Source organism: Sphaeramia orbicularis, chromosome 13 (assembly GCF_902148855.1).
Source record: "Sphaeramia orbicularis chromosome 13, fSphaOr1.1, whole genome shotgun sequence".
NCBI classification, from domain to species: Eukaryota; Metazoa; Chordata; class Actinopteri; order Kurtiformes; family Apogonidae; genus Sphaeramia; species Sphaeramia orbicularis.
Genome location: NC_043969.1, coordinates 48,327,324 through 48,345,902, shown reverse-complemented (window position 1 = coordinate 48,345,902; position 18,579 = coordinate 48,327,324). Strand labels below are relative to the sequence as shown.

The 18,579-nt window shown below is 37.7% G+C and overlaps 1 protein-coding gene across 1 annotated transcript in view; it reads left to right on the top strand.

Annotated features, from left to right (window-relative positions):
* Positions 1-18,192, top strand: part of LOC115431165 (RNA-binding protein Nova-1-like) — a 43,545-nt gene extending 25,353 nt beyond the window's left edge. The window contains exon 3 of the mRNA XM_030151398.1: positions 18,017-18,192. Coding sequence (XP_030007258.1) covers positions 18,017-18,192 — 176 coding nt within the window. The remainder of the gene's footprint in view (positions 1-18,016) is intronic.
* Positions 18,193-18,579: the final 387 nt, after the last annotated feature.

Here is an 18,579-nt window from a genome sequence, read left to right as displayed (position 1 = left end):
AAGAGTGTTCAATAATAATAGATAAAATGTAAACAAAAAAGAAAAACAAAAATAAACCTCCACAATATCTGCATTTGAATAAATACCTAAAAATATTAATACAGTACTTTTTAATATCGATACAGTATTGTAAAATGAAATATTGTGATATACTACAGAACCGATATTTTCTTAAACCTCTTCTGTACACGGCCCACGCTCATTTCTAAACCCCCCCCGCTGCAGGCACACGTCAAAACAACACCTTGGTTGCGGATCTAGAGCCGTTCCTTTTCCATAGTGTTCCTGAATCCTGTTTCCACCTTTATCAAGGCTCTGTTATTACCTTTAGAGGAGTGACAGAGGTGGGACCAAATGATCCTCCATTTCATTTACACAGATGTCGTTCAGGAATAAAGGTGAAATATTCCCATAACAGAAGTGCTGAGTTAAAGGGGCTAATGCTTCCACTCATCGGTTCTGCGACATCTTCATGTTAAATGCGTTATCAGGTCGTTGCTGTATTTTGGTTGTGAATCGTCTAAAGCAGGGTTATCCGACTCATTTCAGTTACCCCCATTATGACCTGAACTAGATCAGACTAGTCAAATAATAACAGAATGACCTATAAATAATGACAATTACAGACTTTATGTTTTATAGTGAAAAAAGTAAAATTACATAATGAATTTACAGAAAATTCTTTAACATGAACAATGAAAAAACTGAAATGTATATAAAAAAAATAAGTGCAATTTTATCAATATTATATGTCTGCTTCTCATTTACATCACAACTTCTACAAATCCACAAAACATTTAGTAACAGGCAGAATATTGTTAAAATTTCACTTATTTCTCTTCAGACATTTCATGTTGTTCATATTTATTCATGCTTTTTGTATTTTTTGTGAAAGGATAGTTTGTAAATGGAAAACGTTCATGAAATTTTACTTTTTTTACACTTAAAACAGAGAATGACATTTGTCACCAATTTTTCATCAAATCTGTAAAAACTGAGTGATAGCCTAACTATCACAAATCCGTTAGTCTTTCCGCGCTTACACACCTGAATCACTTCCCTCATGGTGAACAATTTCAAAGTGTATTCCATCATAAACTGTCCGTTTGTTTACATACTGAAACCAAACCGTCACTCAGGTCTTTTCAGTATTCTACGCAGCCGTAGCAGCAAGAAGCAATGAAGCCGTTTACGTGTTTGTTGCTGCTGTGGTCGTACTGCAGCTGCATGGAATTCCCATTCCCACAATGCACTTTGTAGCAAAATTTCCAAAAAGTACCCGAGTGACATATCAGTTTGGTATGTATGGAGGACACTTGTACGTTGTTCACTGTGAGGGAAATGATTCGGTGCATAATCACAGAAAGACTAACGGATCTGTGATACTTAAGCTATGACTCGAGTTTTGATAACGGTGTTTCCACGGTAACTACGGAGCCTCTAAATGTCCAAATGGGTCATGTCTGATGACCACGAAAAGATGAAGAACTGTATTTTACACCAATTATTTCCATGTATTGACAGGATTAGTGGATCATCAGGGATTAAACAGTTTAGCTCAGTAGATGGTTTTGGTCGATGGTGGATGTTTGAGTTTTTATGGGTTAATGTTAGCGTCATTTCACTGTCAACCTGCTTTACTATTATTTATGAATAACCTCCATGCCCTTTTCGGGCCTTCTGACCATCCTTAAATCTTTTATTAGGTCAGTTTTGTTTTTCTAAACTCCTCATTGGTCGAACATGAGCAGAAATAAATGACTGAATCAAGTGTTTTCATGAAAATCACCTGATGATCAGAATATTACATTTTGCCTCCTCTATTTCCTCCTCTCTCTCCTCCTCTCCTCCTCTCCCCTCTTCTATTTCCCCCTTCATCTCCTCCTCATCTCCTCCTCCCTCCTTCCTTTCCCTTTGCTTGCCTTTTTATCCTAGAGGTTACATTGAGTAAAATGTCACAAACTGCTGCAGGTTAAAATGGACTAAATGGTGACCTTTACATAACAGAACCTACAGAATCACTGTAAACACACCTTAAAATAACTGCTCCCATCATGCATTGCTCTCACAGATGCCCTTGAACCATCCAGCTGATCTGTTAGCATCTGTAAGGATTCTGATTGAAAAGCCGTTCTGCTCAGCCTGGTTCCTCGGTACCATCAGGTGTTTTTATCAGTAGAACATCAGGATCTGTGTTGTTTATTTCTGAACCGATGCTGAATTCCCAAAGAACATCTGCTTCTTTTCTTAAGTAAAACTTTTTTCTGTTTTTTACTTCCCCGCATTGACCTCTAGACACTTCTCTTCTTCGACGCCCACGCGTTTTCCAGCATCATTTTTTAATTTGCTGATCCGCGATCCGAACGGGACTAGCTGAGCGTGGGCGAGCGTTTGCGTGACCTCCGTCGGATTTGGAGGTTAGCGCTGACGCCGCGAGTCAGATGTGGCCGATGGAGGCTTCGAGTGCCTGCGAATTACGTGTAGATATGACGCATGAGAATCACCTGCAGAAGTGGCGCCATAATTAACCATAATTAAAATTCAGTAATGGGAGAATAGATGAGGTCAAATAGAACAATGTGACATGAATTTAGCAAGATGTCCCAGAAGCAGATAAAAACTATGACTACTACACAAACTTTTACATAAATCAATATCTATTATAATAATGCATAGTCAATTTGAGTCACTTTTTTAGCTTTTTAAATGTAATATTTCTGTTTTTTTTCCCTTTCTGTGACTTTACACTAAATATTTATTTATTGTGGATTAAACCAAACATTTGAGGATGTCATGTTGGAGTTTGGGAATCAGTGTATCACCTTTTCTAGCACTTTTTAGATAAAAAAAAAAATTAACTCCTTAATGGAAAAATGTCATTTGCAGCCAAAATGAACCAGTTTAATCAGAAAAGTCAAGCACTTAAAAACAAAAAAATCAGCATGAGCATATAGATTCACTGAAATCTGCTTTAAAATTAGGGCCTTTTGTACATTAATTACAAGAAAAATGTTTACAATAGTAAAAAAAAATTGAAATCTATTTACTTTTTCCACAAAATTCCACAGTGTCCACGAAAAATATTATGCAGCAAAAATGTGACTAAAACCGCAAATGTAGCATCATTTCTGGAATAACAACAGAATTCTTCATAGTCTTTTCAGGTTTAGATGCATCACTCAAGCCAGTTTAGACAGGACTTCAACCAAAAAGCATCAAAACTAAAAGACTTCTCTGAGACTGAGTCAGGGTTAGTCCCAGTTTTAAGCTTTTTTTGATCTGTTTGTGCATAGATATGACAGTTATTGTGATCATAATGATATATTTTGTATTGTTCTTGTGCATTTGTGTGTTTGAGAATATGTGAAAATGTGCATTTAAGTCAAATAACAACATCATCTGACCCATGAAACCCCAACAGACCATGACTGTTAAATGATAAATCTAAAATGGAGTTAAATTAAGTGCCTGAATGTGAAAACAGCCTAATGTTATTCACGTTATTATATATTTATGAGCAAAATCCTTCTAGTCCATGATATATTTTTGATGAATGTTTGATAAAGTGCGTCCAATCATCGGCTCTTTAATCCAGCAATGTCGGGCTTCTGCTGATTCGAGGCTGTTTAATGTCGCGTACGGACGTCTTCAACTTTTGCAAACGTTTCAGCATCACTTGGTTGGTCTTCGCTTCTTCAAACCCTCGCAGATCGAGCTGATAAAAGTTTAGGAATGCTGATTAAACCTTCCTGTAAACATGCAGCATGATGCAGTGTAGGAGGAAGAGGTACAGAGAGCAGCGCAGTTTTCAACTCTTTTTTTTTATTTTTTTTTTATATCTGGAAGTTGGATCATAAAAATCGAGTCATGACTGTTATCAACTCTGCTAAAAGCTTATTTTCAACGCGTAACTCAATCTGCGTTGCATAACCCTGTTAACAAACCCTCTGCACTGTGCTTTAATGATGCACATGTTTTCGAGGACGTATCGAATCTCAGGCTAAAACATCTGCGCTGAGTTTGGGTTTGAACACCTGCCCGTTATGTAAAGACGACATTTTTCACAGATAATGCTCCTATAGTATTTTCCGTCTGAGAAATTAATCCGACCCACTGAGGAACTGGAAGGTTTCGGTCGGCTGCACCTGATCTGGTTCTTTTAATAAAACAGGCTAGGATGCAAATTGCGGGTGTTCTTGGATATTCTCTACGCTGCACAATAAATAAGATTTTGATGATTGCATTGGTAACACTTGTATGTGTTACCATGCAACAGGCACCAGTGATGAACATGAGTCACTCATTACAGCTCATTCTGCGCTCGGTGAGTCATGTTGCCGAGGTGTGGAGGCCTGGTTATGAGACGTCGGAAACGGTCTGTTTGTGGAGGAGGTGTTTGTGACGAGCTGTGTGTGCGTTTCGTGTCGCAGACATTGTGTTTGTGTGAATATATGTGACAGTCGTATTTACCGATTCCCCTGCTTTATTAATGTAGGCTGGTTATAATTAGCTGAAGCCTCCATCTAAAGCAGGTCAGTCCAAGGCCTCGCACTCAAAGTGGGTCACTGCAGTGAGGAGGACGAGGAGGCGAAGGGAGGAGGCAGGAGAGGAGGGGAAGGAGGCAAAGGGAGGAGATAGGAGGAGAAGGGAAGAGGCAAGGGGAGGAAGAAGGAGGAGGTGAGGGGAGGATGCAGGAGAGGAGGAGAAGGAGGCAGGAGGTGAAGGGAGGAGGCAAAGGGAGGAGACAGGAGGTGAAGGGAGGAGGCAAAGGGAGGAGACAGGAGGTGAAGGGAGGAGGAAGGAGGAGGCAAAGGGAGGATGGAGAAGAGGAGATGAGAAGGCAGGAGGCAAAGGGAGGAGATACGAGGTGAAGGGAAGAGGCAAGGGGAGGAAGAAGGAGGAGGTGAGGGGAAGATGCAGGAGAGGAGGGGAAGGAGGCAGGAGGCGAGGGGAGGAGATAGGAGTTGAAGGGAGGAGGAAGGAGGAGGCAAAGGGAGGATGGAGAAGAGGAGATGAGGGGGCAGGAGGCAAAGGGAGGAGATAAGAGGTGAAGGGAGGAGGCAAGGAGAGAAGGAAGGAGGAGGTGAGGGGAAGATACAGGAGAGGAGGGGAAGGAGGTGGGAGGGGAGGAGGCAAAGGGAAGAGATAGGAGGTGAAGGGAGGAGGCAAAGGGAGGAGATAGGAGGTGACGGGAGGAGGCAAAGGGAGGAGATAGAAGGTGAAGGGAGGAGGCAAGGGGAGGAGGAAGAAGGAGGTGAAGGGAGGAGGTAGGAGGTGAGGGGAGGATGCAGTTGAGGAGGGGAAGGAGGCAGGAGGCAAAGGGAGGAGGCAAGGGGAGGAGGGAAGGAGGGGAGGAGAGGAGGCAGGCGAGAGGGGAGAAGGCGAAGGGAGGTGGTAGGAAGCAAAGGGAGGATGTGCGAGAGGAGTGGAGGAGGCGGGAGGGGAAGGAGATAGGAGGATTGAAACCAACACCTGAACAATGTTTCAAAAGTCACATGATCATGACCTAAAACTGTCTGACTTGTGCTTGGTACCTTCAGCACCTCCTCTGTCTCTTCCTCTCTCTCCTCCTCTATCTCTTCCTCTCTCTCTCTTCCTCTGTCTCTTCCTCTATTTCCTCCTCTATCTCCTCTTATCCTTGTTTCCTTTTCTTGCTTCCTTTTAGCCTAGAGGTTACACATTGAGTGAAATGTCACAAACTGCTGCAGGTTAAAATGGACTAAATGGTGACCTTTCCATGTCAGAACCTACAGAATCACTATAAACACACCTTAAAATAACTGCTCCCATCATGCATTGCTCTGGCAGATGCCCTTGAACCATCCAGCTGATCTGTTAGCATCTTAAAAGAAAGATAAACTTCTTTTTTTCCCTCCTTATTATCCAATCAGATCTGGCGTTTCTCTCAGTTTCTGGGAGTCATTGATGGGAGCTGATGTTTTCATTTGGGAAATCTGTGATGTATCTGTTGAGAACGATGTTTATGCAGAGTAAAAGTTGGAAGCGTCCGTCCCATGTGGCAAGCAGCGCCATTGTTATTTTCCCTTAAAACCAGGATCTGACTCAGTAAAAACAACAAAGCCTCCAATACTGGTTGGTTGGATTGTGATTAGCAGCAGCAGCGTTTCCTCTTGTCCATGTCCATGCCAGAGCTCTGCAGTTTGGGTTTCATCACCGCCGGAGCCGAGGAAGGGCAGGGACGTGTCATGTTTCCTGTCTGGGCGTTCACACTTTGACGAGGCTGAAAAAAGTCAAAGACAGAACCACAACGTACGACAACCGGAATACAACACAACAGAAAATGAGGCACAAATCCAACTCAAACTAAAGATGACACGCTAAGGCTAATGCTAATGCTAATGCAGAACAAGACCTCCAGCAGAATATATTCATTTAACTCTTCGTGGTCATCACAAAATTAGCTACATTCGCTAATTCAGTAGGTACTTCCTTCATATCTGGGAGCTAACCTGGTAATTAGCTAGCTAACTGATAGAATTTCTAGTCTGATCTGGAGCTGAACGTACACGATCAGAGATAACATTATGAACACTGATGGGTGAAGTAGTGATAATACACAGTATGCTGTTACAATGTGACCTGTCAGTGGCGGGGCATGTTAGAGCGAGTGAATATTAGACTATTTAAACTTGGTCTGCTACCAGGACATTGGCAACACATCCTTTAAGTTCAGTACGTTGTGAGGTGGGAGGGGTTGGATTTTTAGATTAATCTCAAATATATATTATTTTTACATCTCAGACTTTCAAAGCTAATGTTCATTGAACGAAAGATGTTTTTCAGATAGAAATCTTGACTGTTGTGGTTAAGAAGGATGTTAATAAAATCACCAATAGTGTCAGGATTTTCCTACTATTATAAGGGTTAGGGTTAGGCATCATTTAAGCCAAATTCTTGTACAAATCAGTGCTCAGAGTATTAAAACTAGCTACAATATTTTCCCCCAGATTTAATATTTACAGTTGCTCCACAGTGTTGTTTTGTTTTTTACTTTTTCAGTGTTCATTTATTATGTGATTTTTTTGTGTTTTTGTATGTAAATATGGTAATAATGATGATCAAGAATGACGTTAAATTATATCCTGCTTTATTTTGTCATTTTTTTCCCAAATACATCACACATTTATATAACCTCTGAAAACCAAGGGAAGCCCTGCATTATGTTAGTATAGTTTAGCTGTTTTAGCTAATTCAGTGGGTACTGGCTGGGAAAAGATATTGGTCTATATTTTATTAGTACTGACAAAAATTGCTTGGTAAATCACTCTTTATAGGGCTCTTATTTCTCTAAACCCACTTTTATTAGTCTGTGGTTCATTTATTTGTGTATTTTGACCCTAATAGTTCATACAGTTTGGATTTGAACCCTCCAGCTGCTGCAAAACTATCTTTACATTCAATTTGGGCAAAAATCGAGTGGATTTCTACAACCTGTTTTAATTCCGTCTTAATTTGTTACTATTTATAACTAGTTCCATCCCAACATTTGCACATACAAGGCCCAGACTTCAGACGAACATTTCTCCATAATTGTTTATCAGCAGCAGCAGTTGTAGTCCAGACTGAAAATATGTCCAAACTTCAAGCCGATTACCTAAAATGTTCCGTTGTTGGTTGTATTAGCAAACACAAGTGGCTGAACTGGACAGAGCAGCACAGCCAACAACCTGGAGGGGTGGGGTCTGAAGTGGCTCATTTGCATTTAAAGGGCCAGCACTCCAAACCACCTTTCTGGTGTCATTACTCAGAAATAGGGTTGAAGGTGGACCTGTGGAGTTGAATGAATGAAGAATACAGACCCAAGCAGAGCATTTACAGTTTAAGTAGACCACAGGGAAATGTGGGAAAATGAAGAATAACATTTTAAAAAGACAAATCTCACTCCTTTAATTTAAATGACAGTTAATATATTAATCCCAATATCTAGGAACTGAAGTTAGTAAATGCGTTGTTCTTTTTTTAAACTTCATTTCCCATCATGTTGCGTGGTCGACCGCCATAGTAACGTGATTGTAAGGCTAATGTATTCCAAAATTACTAATAACACCCAAAATAGTGGTCCTATCAACACTGTTTTGCTAGTCTCTTTATTGACCAAAAATACAAAAGTATGACAAACTGCAGCTGTCAGCATACACACACACACACACACACACACACACACACACACATCTTGTAGCTAACCTGCTAATTACCAGCTACCACTAATTTCTGTGTATATACAATTTCAGGTGTTTCATAAATCAATCAAATCAATAAATTTTTTGTTATGTAGCGCCAAATCATAACAAAAGTTATCCCACGATGCTTTACATATCGAGTTGGTCGAAACCAGACTCTGACTCTGAATGTCTACCTCAGACATTCTGCTGTTGGTACCAGTCTGGATCATGTTTATATCTGCTGTAAAGTTGGACTTTTTAACACATGCCTGTAAGAGGAAAGATTGTAGTTTTTTCAGCCAAACAAACCAAACTAATCAGGGTGTTGCGGTTCATAATCTGTCCGCCGTCCTGACGTAACTGTAAGGATTTCGAGGCGTAGTTTGTGCCCAGAGCTTTGACTGAGTCATTTTTCAGGACCGGCTGTTACACTTCCTTCGAGGATGTTCACTTCCTTTTTCCGTTAACTTTCGGCGGTGTAGGTTTGTGCAGACGCTTCATTAACGCCTCAGGTTACTCACACTTATGCCATCGCCATGTCGTTTTTATAGACACGTCTGACCCAGCATCTTTCTGTTTTTCAGCCCGTAACTGAAAACACCTCACTGTATACATTTATTTATAACAATGTGTCTCAGACGCCTCTGCTGCGCCGTTGTTCTGCTGTAACGTAAGCGTTAAAGAGCTTTTAAAAGACCCTGAGCAGCTCCGTGTTGTAAACCATGTGTGCAGCCATATTCCGTATATTTCTGGAGGTCAGAGTCTGCAGGTTTCACTTGTGTTGGATTCAGAGAACAGTGATGTTACACCGTGATTTGCCCTTGTGAGAAAATGTGGCCTTGTAATAATAATCCTATTTTAATCTGCCTCCTGAGGTTACATGTCCTGGATTATCAAATATGAGGAAAGCTGATGGGGGGGGGGGGGGGGGGGGGGGCTGTGCAGTGAATCAGTTTAAAGAGACACCGCATTTATTGAAGCAGAATAACAGTGAATATGTGGTGTTTGATTGATGTAAATACTGACTGACGGGGTTAAAGCAGTCAGTTGACGTTGCGATCACTGATTTTAGCCACTTTTTCCACCAATATATCACCACAAAATTATTGATATTGTGTTTTGTGTTTCCGTCTCGGAGTTCCAGGAAGTTTATTTAAAGGGGTCATATTTATTTAAACCCACTTTTATTAGTCTTTGGTTCATTTATTTGTGTATTTGGACCCTAATAGTTCATACAGTTTGAATTTGAACCCTCCAGGTGCTGTAAAACTCTCTTTATATTAATTCTGGCAAAAATCAAGTGGATTTCTACAACCTCTTTTATTTCCTGCTTAATTTTTTCCGTTTTATAACTAGTTACTTCACAACATTTGCACATATAAGGTTAAAACTTCAGATGAACATTTCTCTGAGTATGACATAATTGTTTATCAGTAGCAGCAGTTGTTGTAAAAACTGAAAATATGTCCAAATTTTGAGCAGATTACCTAAAATGTTCAGTGTTGGTTGAATGGGACAGAGCAGTTGTCCAGCAGTAATTGCAGTATAATTTATATTAAATCATTTTCCTTGGTGATCTGCCACTATGATTACTATGATATCAAGGATATTTTGTTTATTTTGTCAAATAAAATACTTTTTTTGTACTTGATCTTACTTTTTTCTTTAGGTTTAGGTTTTCTACCTTCTCGTGAAAAAAAAACAAAACTCAGGTTAAACAGGTTCATTATTTGATTTAAATGATTTCTATCACAATATTTCTAATATCATCACAGTCTTTTCATTATTTTTCTTCTGTTGCCTCTTTCACACATTTAAAACCATGAATAACTTTGACTCAGGACCAAAAATTAACCTTTAAAAATACAAAAAATCTGACATTCATTGTGTTAATTCCATCGTAATTTATCTACCTGTAAAGTTGTCCTTTGGTTTTCGACCTAAAGGTTCGTCTCGTCGTCGCCTCAGGTGGAAATGATTAAAGTGAGCTCTGACCTTTGGCTTCAGTCAGTCATTTTCCACAGAAACTCTAATGGTGAAGTGGTTTTTGAGTCTGGACAACAAATAAAAGCACAAACATCCGCTTGAAAATGTCACAGCTTATTAAGTCGGTTTGTGCACCTGTGATGGAGGTGGTTTTCAGCTCACATGCAAATACAACCTTTTTTATCGACGCTGGAGATCAGATTTTTACTCACGTTAACATTCATTTAAACTGTGTCACTAGAAAAACTCAACATATTCAGGTTTTCCACATTTGTCAGTATTCAACATTTTTCGTCCATATTTACTGTCACTTTTATCAGGTCATTAATTTGATTTGTTCCATGTTTTTGTCATTTTTATTTTAATTTGTCTTATTTTATTTCCTTTCCTTTTATGTTTTTCCATCTTATATTTATTTTGTTGCGTTTTTATTTGTTTTCATTTTGTATGTTGTTACTTTAATTCACATTGTTTTGTTTTTGTCTTTACTTTTTAATTTTTTTTCTCTAATTTTGTTACTTTGTCAAAGTCTTTTGTGTTTTTATCATAGTACATTTTCATTTGTCTTTTTTTTTTTTTTTTTTTTTTTTAATGTTGATTTCATCTTGGTACTTTTAAATTTCATTGTCCATTAAACTGTCTTTATTTTGTTGCATTATTCATGTTTTGTGTTACTTTTTTCTTTTTCTTTCTTTCTTTTCTTTTTTTACATTTTTTCTTTGTTACTTTTTCAAATTGTCTTCATCAACTTTCATCTTTAATTTTTTTGTTGTGTGTTTTTTCTCCTTTTATGTTTATATAATTTTCATTGACATTTTTTATTCCATTTCGTGGGTTTTGGTTGAAACCGCAGGCTTAGCAAGTTACATTTTTCCAATATTTTAATTTTATCTATTTTAATAAGCCTTGATGTGAAGATATGCAGTGATAATATATATAATCACAGCTTTATTTCTTTTGTATTTATTTAAAATGCTGCTCATGAATATATTTTAACAGTATATAAAGACTGATTTCATATTCAGAAATATCCCATATGTTGCTTGTCTCCATTTTCTTTATTTATGTGACTTTATTAGGTTTATTATTCCCTTCAGTTTCAGATTTATTGCATAAGTCTGATCATTTCACATTGTTTCTCACTGTGAATTTGTCAATGAAGTCTTGACTTTAACGAATTGTTCCCTCAGCAGATTAAACAGACTAATTCCACATCATAAGATCACACTGAAACTGGAGTAAACTAAATCGATAACTGTCAAGAAATAAAACCAAAACGTGTAATTAAAATAAGTCAAAAGGAAAAGAAAAAGTGTTAAAAACTCCTCCAGGAACAACATGGAAAAGCCCAGAAGGAATGCTCAAATCCGAGTGAGTCTTTCTCATTCTCTGCCGATGTTCCAGCTGCCATGACGTATCAGAACAAAGTTTGATATTTGTTCTTCTAATGAGATCATTATGTAATGATTCTGTTTCTCATTTCCTAGAATCGAAGCCTTTTTTTACTTTCTTCAAATTCCTCTTCTGCAGTGTAAGTGTGGAGGAACCGGACTCAGACACGAAAACATTTTTATTATGTTTTACAGAGAAGTGACTGTGACTTTTGCACAGAATTTAATCCATGTAATAATAAAAATAGCCTCGTCAAGAATGTTTTAATTAGAGTAATCTGGTCATAGTAATCTGAAAATATATACAGCCTTTTTTTTAATATTATTTATTTATCATAAATGCTACAAACAAATGCAACTGAGCCAAAGTAAATAAAACTAAAGGTTAATGTAATGTGTAGACGAGAAACACTATTATAAGAATAAAGACTAAAATTAAGACAAAAAAGCAAAAAAACCCCACAAGAGAACAGCAAAAAGAAGATCAGGTATGATTCAGTTTTGACCATTTTGTCCTTTTGAGCAGTTGATGTTTTTATCTGTGGACTTTAAACTGAAAAGTCAAATTAAATATTTTGCATTTTTCACTGTTTTCTCGTCACATTAAAATACTTCGACAAGTATTTCTAGTACGAGGCCATTGACATAGTTAAAGATCAATTTAATGCATAAGCAATAATAAGTGTGAAATCCTCAAAACATAACAGGTTGTACTTTTACTGACGTTTTATCAGCTTCTTTTTTTTTTTTTTTGTTTTTATTAAGGTGTTATCTGGACGTACTTTAACTCTGGTCTGTTTTAAGTCTTTCTGCATCTGTGATCCGTCTGCACTCACACTTCCATTCTTCATCCTTTCACATGCACAGTGTCGTACAAATATGGTGCTAATGATCCGAATTTACTTCAGGATAGCGGTAAAGAATTCTGTGTTTTCATTGGTCTGTAAATGGTAAAAAAAAAACAAAACTCAAATATCAGATTCCTGGTGTTTGTGTTGTTCACATTTCTATGAAATTAGCTTAATTCTGCTGCAGCGTTAGCATCATTACCATTGTTTCGTAGCATGTGTGAGTACCAGATGTCAAGGGATGATTTGAGTCATGCATAGAAGCATTTATCTGTTGGCCATCTTTGTTACGAGTCGCTACAGCAACCTACTTGTGCCTACTTTTGGTTTCTTTCGCAGCTGACACGTGTTTGGATCTAAATCTGGGGGAAATTTGTGGTGTCATACAGAGTTGTTTGTCCTAGCGAGGTTGCCATACCGAGTCGTAAAACGTGGCCGACAGAGATAAATGCTTCTACTCAAATCGTCCCTTGACACGTTGTGCAAGTTACCCCCAAACTGCAATCCATTACAGATTACTTGTTAGCATTATTTAAAAGTAATTCCTTTCCTTAAAATATTACTGTCTCAGAATTGTAATGCGTTACATGACTCCTGTATTGCTTTTGAGTTACATACAGACTGCCATCATAAATGGCACATTATGGTGCCCCCCCCCCAATACAAGAGATAGGAGATCCTTAAGACGCATAAATTTACGCCCCAAAGTATATGCAGATGGATACACTGCAAAAATTTAAGTCTTACCAAATGTATATTTCTCATTTCTAGTCCAAATATCTCATCACATCTCAAATAAGACATAATCACCTAAACAGTAACTTTTCAGTGAGAGATAAAAAACTGATAAATTGAATTTTCACTTGAAAAGTTTCACCTGTTCCATTGGCAGATTTTTTTTTTTTTTTGCTTATTTCAAGCAAAAAAAACCTTCCAACGGAACAAGTGAAAATTATCTTGGTAGGATTTGTTGAAATAAGATTTTCCAGATCTATTGTCTAAAAATAAGTTCTTAAATCTCACTGAAAAGTTATTCTTTAGGTGATTCTGTCATATTTTAAGTGTGATGAGATATTGGACTAGAAACAAGAAAAATACACAAAATAAGATTTAGATTTTTTGCAGTGTAGCTCAGTAAGTAACACTACGGTCTACGATGTTCGAATCCCAGCAGGAACACTTCACACGCATTTTTTTCCCAACATTTTACATGTTCAAACAGGAAATCTAACTATTCATCGAAAAATTATCTTACGTTGTCATTGCTGATCACAGGGGTCATGCTAACTAGCTTCTGTAAAGCAGGGTTACATTGGAAAAAAATGTCAAAAAAATTAATACAAGATTTTTTTTGCTTGAATTAAGCCAAAAAATCTGCCAATAGATCGAGTGAAATTATCTTGGTAAGATTTCCTGAAATAAGATTATTCAGATCTATTGTCTAAAAATCAGTTCTTATATCTCACTGAAAACTTACTCTTTAGGTCTTTTGGTTTATGTCTTATTTTAAGTGTGATCAGATATTTGGACTAGAAATGCAAAAAATACACTTGGTAACGTTTAGATTTTTTTCTAGTGTAGGGTTAGAAATGAATGTATGTCAATGTGGAAAATGGACTGTCCTCTGCCGTCTTCACCCATTGGCTGAACACCAACAGGAAATAGAACTTTACTGACGCATTTTGGATTCCATCACCCATAAAGACCCAGTGCTGCTTCTGTGGCAGTTCCCAAAGGATTTTTCTCTTTTTAACCTTTCTTGAGTGATTTATCCCCATTTATTTTAATATTATCTCCTCTATTTTGCATTTTTTTCAGTGAAAATTTCTATTTCTTTATATTTAATTTACTGATCATGTTCTTAAATCATCATGCTGAGATTACATTTGAGGATTATTATATAAAAAAAGAGAAAACTGAAGAAGAAGTGAGTTTTTCAGTCAGATCTATCAGTAATTCAATATAAAAACAAGTGTGTCCATCCACTGTCATTGATCTAACTCCATGGGTTTTACTGGTGAATCAATGTTGTAGAAGATGATGGTGTTTCCACAGCAGCTATGGCGCTTCTGAACGTCCAAATGGGTCATATCTGATGACCATGAAAAGATGAAGAACTGTATTTTACACCGATTATTTACATGTATTGATAGGATTAGTGGATTAACAGGTTTTAAACAGTTTAGATCAGTAGATGGTTTGGTCACTGGTGTATATTTGGGTCTTTATGGGTTAAGTCTTGCTGTTTTTTGTTTGTTTTGTTTTGTTTTCATGAATAATTTAATAATTAATAATTTACTAAATAATAATTTCAGCAATTAAATGATGGGCAAAAAGTGTGTTGTAATGGAAGCGCTACTGAACATGTACCGAGTAAAAAAAAAAAAAGACTGAAAATTGATTAGTAATGCCTTAAACTACTGTGTCAAAACAAAAAGTAATCTGTTACTGTAATGGATTACTTTTGTAACGCGTTACTCCCATCACTGGTGAGTACGTTATGCACGAGCGCTGTTTGAATCTGATTATCTTCCATAATAAAACCAGCGAGCAGTGTTTTCCTCAGCTCTTTCTCGCTGTGTTTGTGCCAAAGCGGTGACGAGGACCAGATTCCTCTGGTCCGCCGCTGAAATTAGATCAGACCAATCTGGAGAGAGCGTTTAGAGGCTCGCACAAATGGACGAGCAGAGAAAAAAGGGGGGTGATAACGCTGGCGAGGAATCATCAGATTAAGGAAATAATTAGTTGTCATGATATCAGTCATGGTTTTGATGCAATGGGGTGGATTTGTGCGGCTTTGGGAAGTCTCGGAGACGACGGAGACAAATGATTGTGTTTTGGTGAAGTGATGCAGCTCCGGTCGCATCTGTGCTGTCAGACTGTGATTACCCACAACACTTCGCTTTCACTTCACAGTTTATACTCACTCCAACCAAATGAGGCTTGTTACCTCCGCCAAGGACGGCCTGTTTTCGGTGCCGTCTGTTTGCTTGAATGTGAGTTTTTCTGACATCGAGGAAAACTACTGTCCTGATTTGGATATATGGACGTAGGCGAAACATAGTGGAACAGATCCAGAAAAAAGGACCACTTTAACCCCTACGACCATAAAACCAGTCCTTCAGAGCAAATATTTACATTTTTACATGTTGTATTGACATTTTATGGAACATTTTCATTTTCTATACTTCAATACCACCCATATGTCCCAAATTTTAATAAAATGTATGTGATAGGTCCCACTATGTAATGCACTTCTGAAACAGAAGTGCAACAAATCACAAACATTTAAAATCTTCTTTGCGTTTACACATATTTTCTAAATACATAAATGTCATAGCTGTTTCCCTCAAAGTTGTAAATGTAAAAAAGATCCACAAAATCCTTTCAAACTACAGAAAACTTATTTTGAGTCTCTACATTACTTAATTTTCGAGATACATTCTTTTTTGTTTTTGTATTTTTATAAATTTTTGCATTTTGCAGGAGGTCAGCATGTGCATCGAAATTAACTTTTTACAACAGTGATGACAAATATGTAATTAAGTAAGATTTATTTATAGAGCACTTTTCACAGACGGGTTCACAAAGTGCTTTACAGTGCATGATACAATTAAAAAGCAAGTAAAAATACAAATAAAATGCAATTAAAGTACAATTAAAAGGCAATAAATACATTAAGTGCAGTCTGTTTGTAGCAGTTGGATTTTAAAAAAAACTGCTTGAACAGTAGTGTCTTAAGGTGTTGTTTTTTTGTTTGTTTGTTTGTTTTTGTTTTTTTTAATAATTGACACTTATGAGTAAACTATGAGTCAGACCATGTTCATCCAATAAACCAGTACCTGGAACACTTAGAACTGTGACAGATGAACTATTGTAAATAGTTCTGTTTGATGCACATGTTGCATTTTTGCAAATCATACCTTTCTTTACACATTTATGCTTGATTGTAGAAGTTGATTAAAAAAAAAAAAAAGATTTCATTTGTTCATCTATTCTGAAGTTGTGCAGTTCGGCTCCATGTTTCTGTCAGTATTAATAAGACATGTTAGTGTCGCACAATGTGGTTCTGTTATTTTTCTGGAAACCTGATTCAGGTTTGCAGTAACAGTTTATTTGATGTGCCATGTTTAACAGATATGTGGACCTAAAACTCAAAGAATATGGAGATCTTTGGTTTGTGCACATGACATATTATCTTACTCATTAGTTTTGTTAAATTCTAATTATTAACCCTGTAAGGGCAAAGTATCATATTTGATACATGAGTTTTGAAGCCCTCTACATGATCAGTGGGACATTTTGTCTTGAAAAACCTGATGTATACAATTAAATACATGCAGCACACAGATAATCCACCAGGGGGAGGAATTCGTTCACCAAAGGCCTTTCCAGTGACACTACAAGACTGTCATTAATAAGGAAGGAGGAAGAACTTTGGCAATTTTGAAAAGGAATTAACAATTTGTTAGACATGTTTGTGTTATATTATGTTTCTGTTGGTTCAAAAATAATAATATTTGAGCACTGAAACCTGATGGATCAATATGATACAAAATTGAAACTCATACATGGAAATTGATATTAGAAAAGATGTTTTTTTTGGCTGTTCAGAAGGACCAATAAAGGCTCCAGTTTCAAAGAACTGGAATTTTCTGTCAAAGATTTAATGGTTCAGGCTTTACAGGGTTAAACACAATCTGATATGATGAATTCTGATTCCAAACAAGTTTCATCCCATAACCTACTTCTGTGGAGCCACGTTGCATCATCATGTTTAATGTAACTTTAAGGACACCAGACTTTAATCTATATTAACCTCAATCAGAATTTCAATATTATTGTCATATTTTTTCCGTCTGTTTTTGATTTTATGTTCTTTATATATTGTGTGTAATATTCAGACAGACTCAAAGTGTCCTTTCAATCAGCTGTTACTCTGAGACTGTTTACAACCAGTTCACCATAATTAGCATAAATGTAGCTGCATTTGTCCTCTGTCAGACGATGTGACGACCAAAGCCCAGACACTTCCAGAACCTGAACTGTGAGCCTCAGAGTGACAGGAGTTCCATCCAGCTGACCAACACACCCAATAATAAATTAAACATTTCTGTTCAAATCTGGAAAAACTAACTTTTACGTTGGCGTCTTTGACACAATTTACACTAATCCTGTGTAAAACTGATATCGACACGTTCGTCTGAGACTCTTTTCCCGTGCAATGAAATAAATTTGGTGATTTTAATTTCCCTTGAGGCTGCAAAGCTTCACTTTGACTGGTTTCCCAACGTCAATCTCAGTTTCTCATTATCTGCGCTTCACTGGCAAACATAGCGGTAATCACAATGGAACACGCTGCTTTACTCCTCGTTTGTAAAACTAATCTTTGTGTATTTCCTGATATCCAGCAAACAGCAGGCGAATCACAAACGTCATAAATGTGTGAAAAAACAAAATGAACAGCAGGCATGAGGGCAAAGGTCCAACCAGGCCAATAATGTTTACTGAAGCTTTTTCTAACGCGTTTTCTTCCAGCTTTAGTTGAAGTGAAGGCTTGCAGTTGTAGCTCTCTCTCTGACTTCCTGTTTCCTGTTTCCTGCTGCAGAGGAAGGCGAGTACTTCCTGAAGGTTTTGATTCCCAGTTATGCGGCCGGTTCCATCATCGGGAAGGGAGGTCAGACCATCGTCCAGCTGCAGAAAGAGACCGGAGCCACCATCAAACTGTCCAAATCCAAAGACTTCTACCCTGGTAAGACACTAATGCTGCTGATGGATGGATGAATGGATGGATGAATGCAGAGATGGATGGATGGATGGACGGATGCAGAGATGGATGATGCATAGATGGATGGATGGATGCACAGGTGGACGGATGCATAGGTGGATGATGAATGGAAGGATGGATGGATGCACAGATGGATGGATGCACAGGTGGATGATGGATGGATGGATGGATGAGTGGGTGGATGGATGGATGGATGGATGGATGATGCACAGATGGATGGATGCACAGATGGATGGATGCACGGATGGATGGACGAATGGACGGACGGACGGACGGACAGATGGATTGATGGATGGATGGATGGGTGGATGAGTAGATGGATGGATGGATGGATGGATGGATGCACAGATGGATGATGCATAGATGGATGGATGCACGGATGG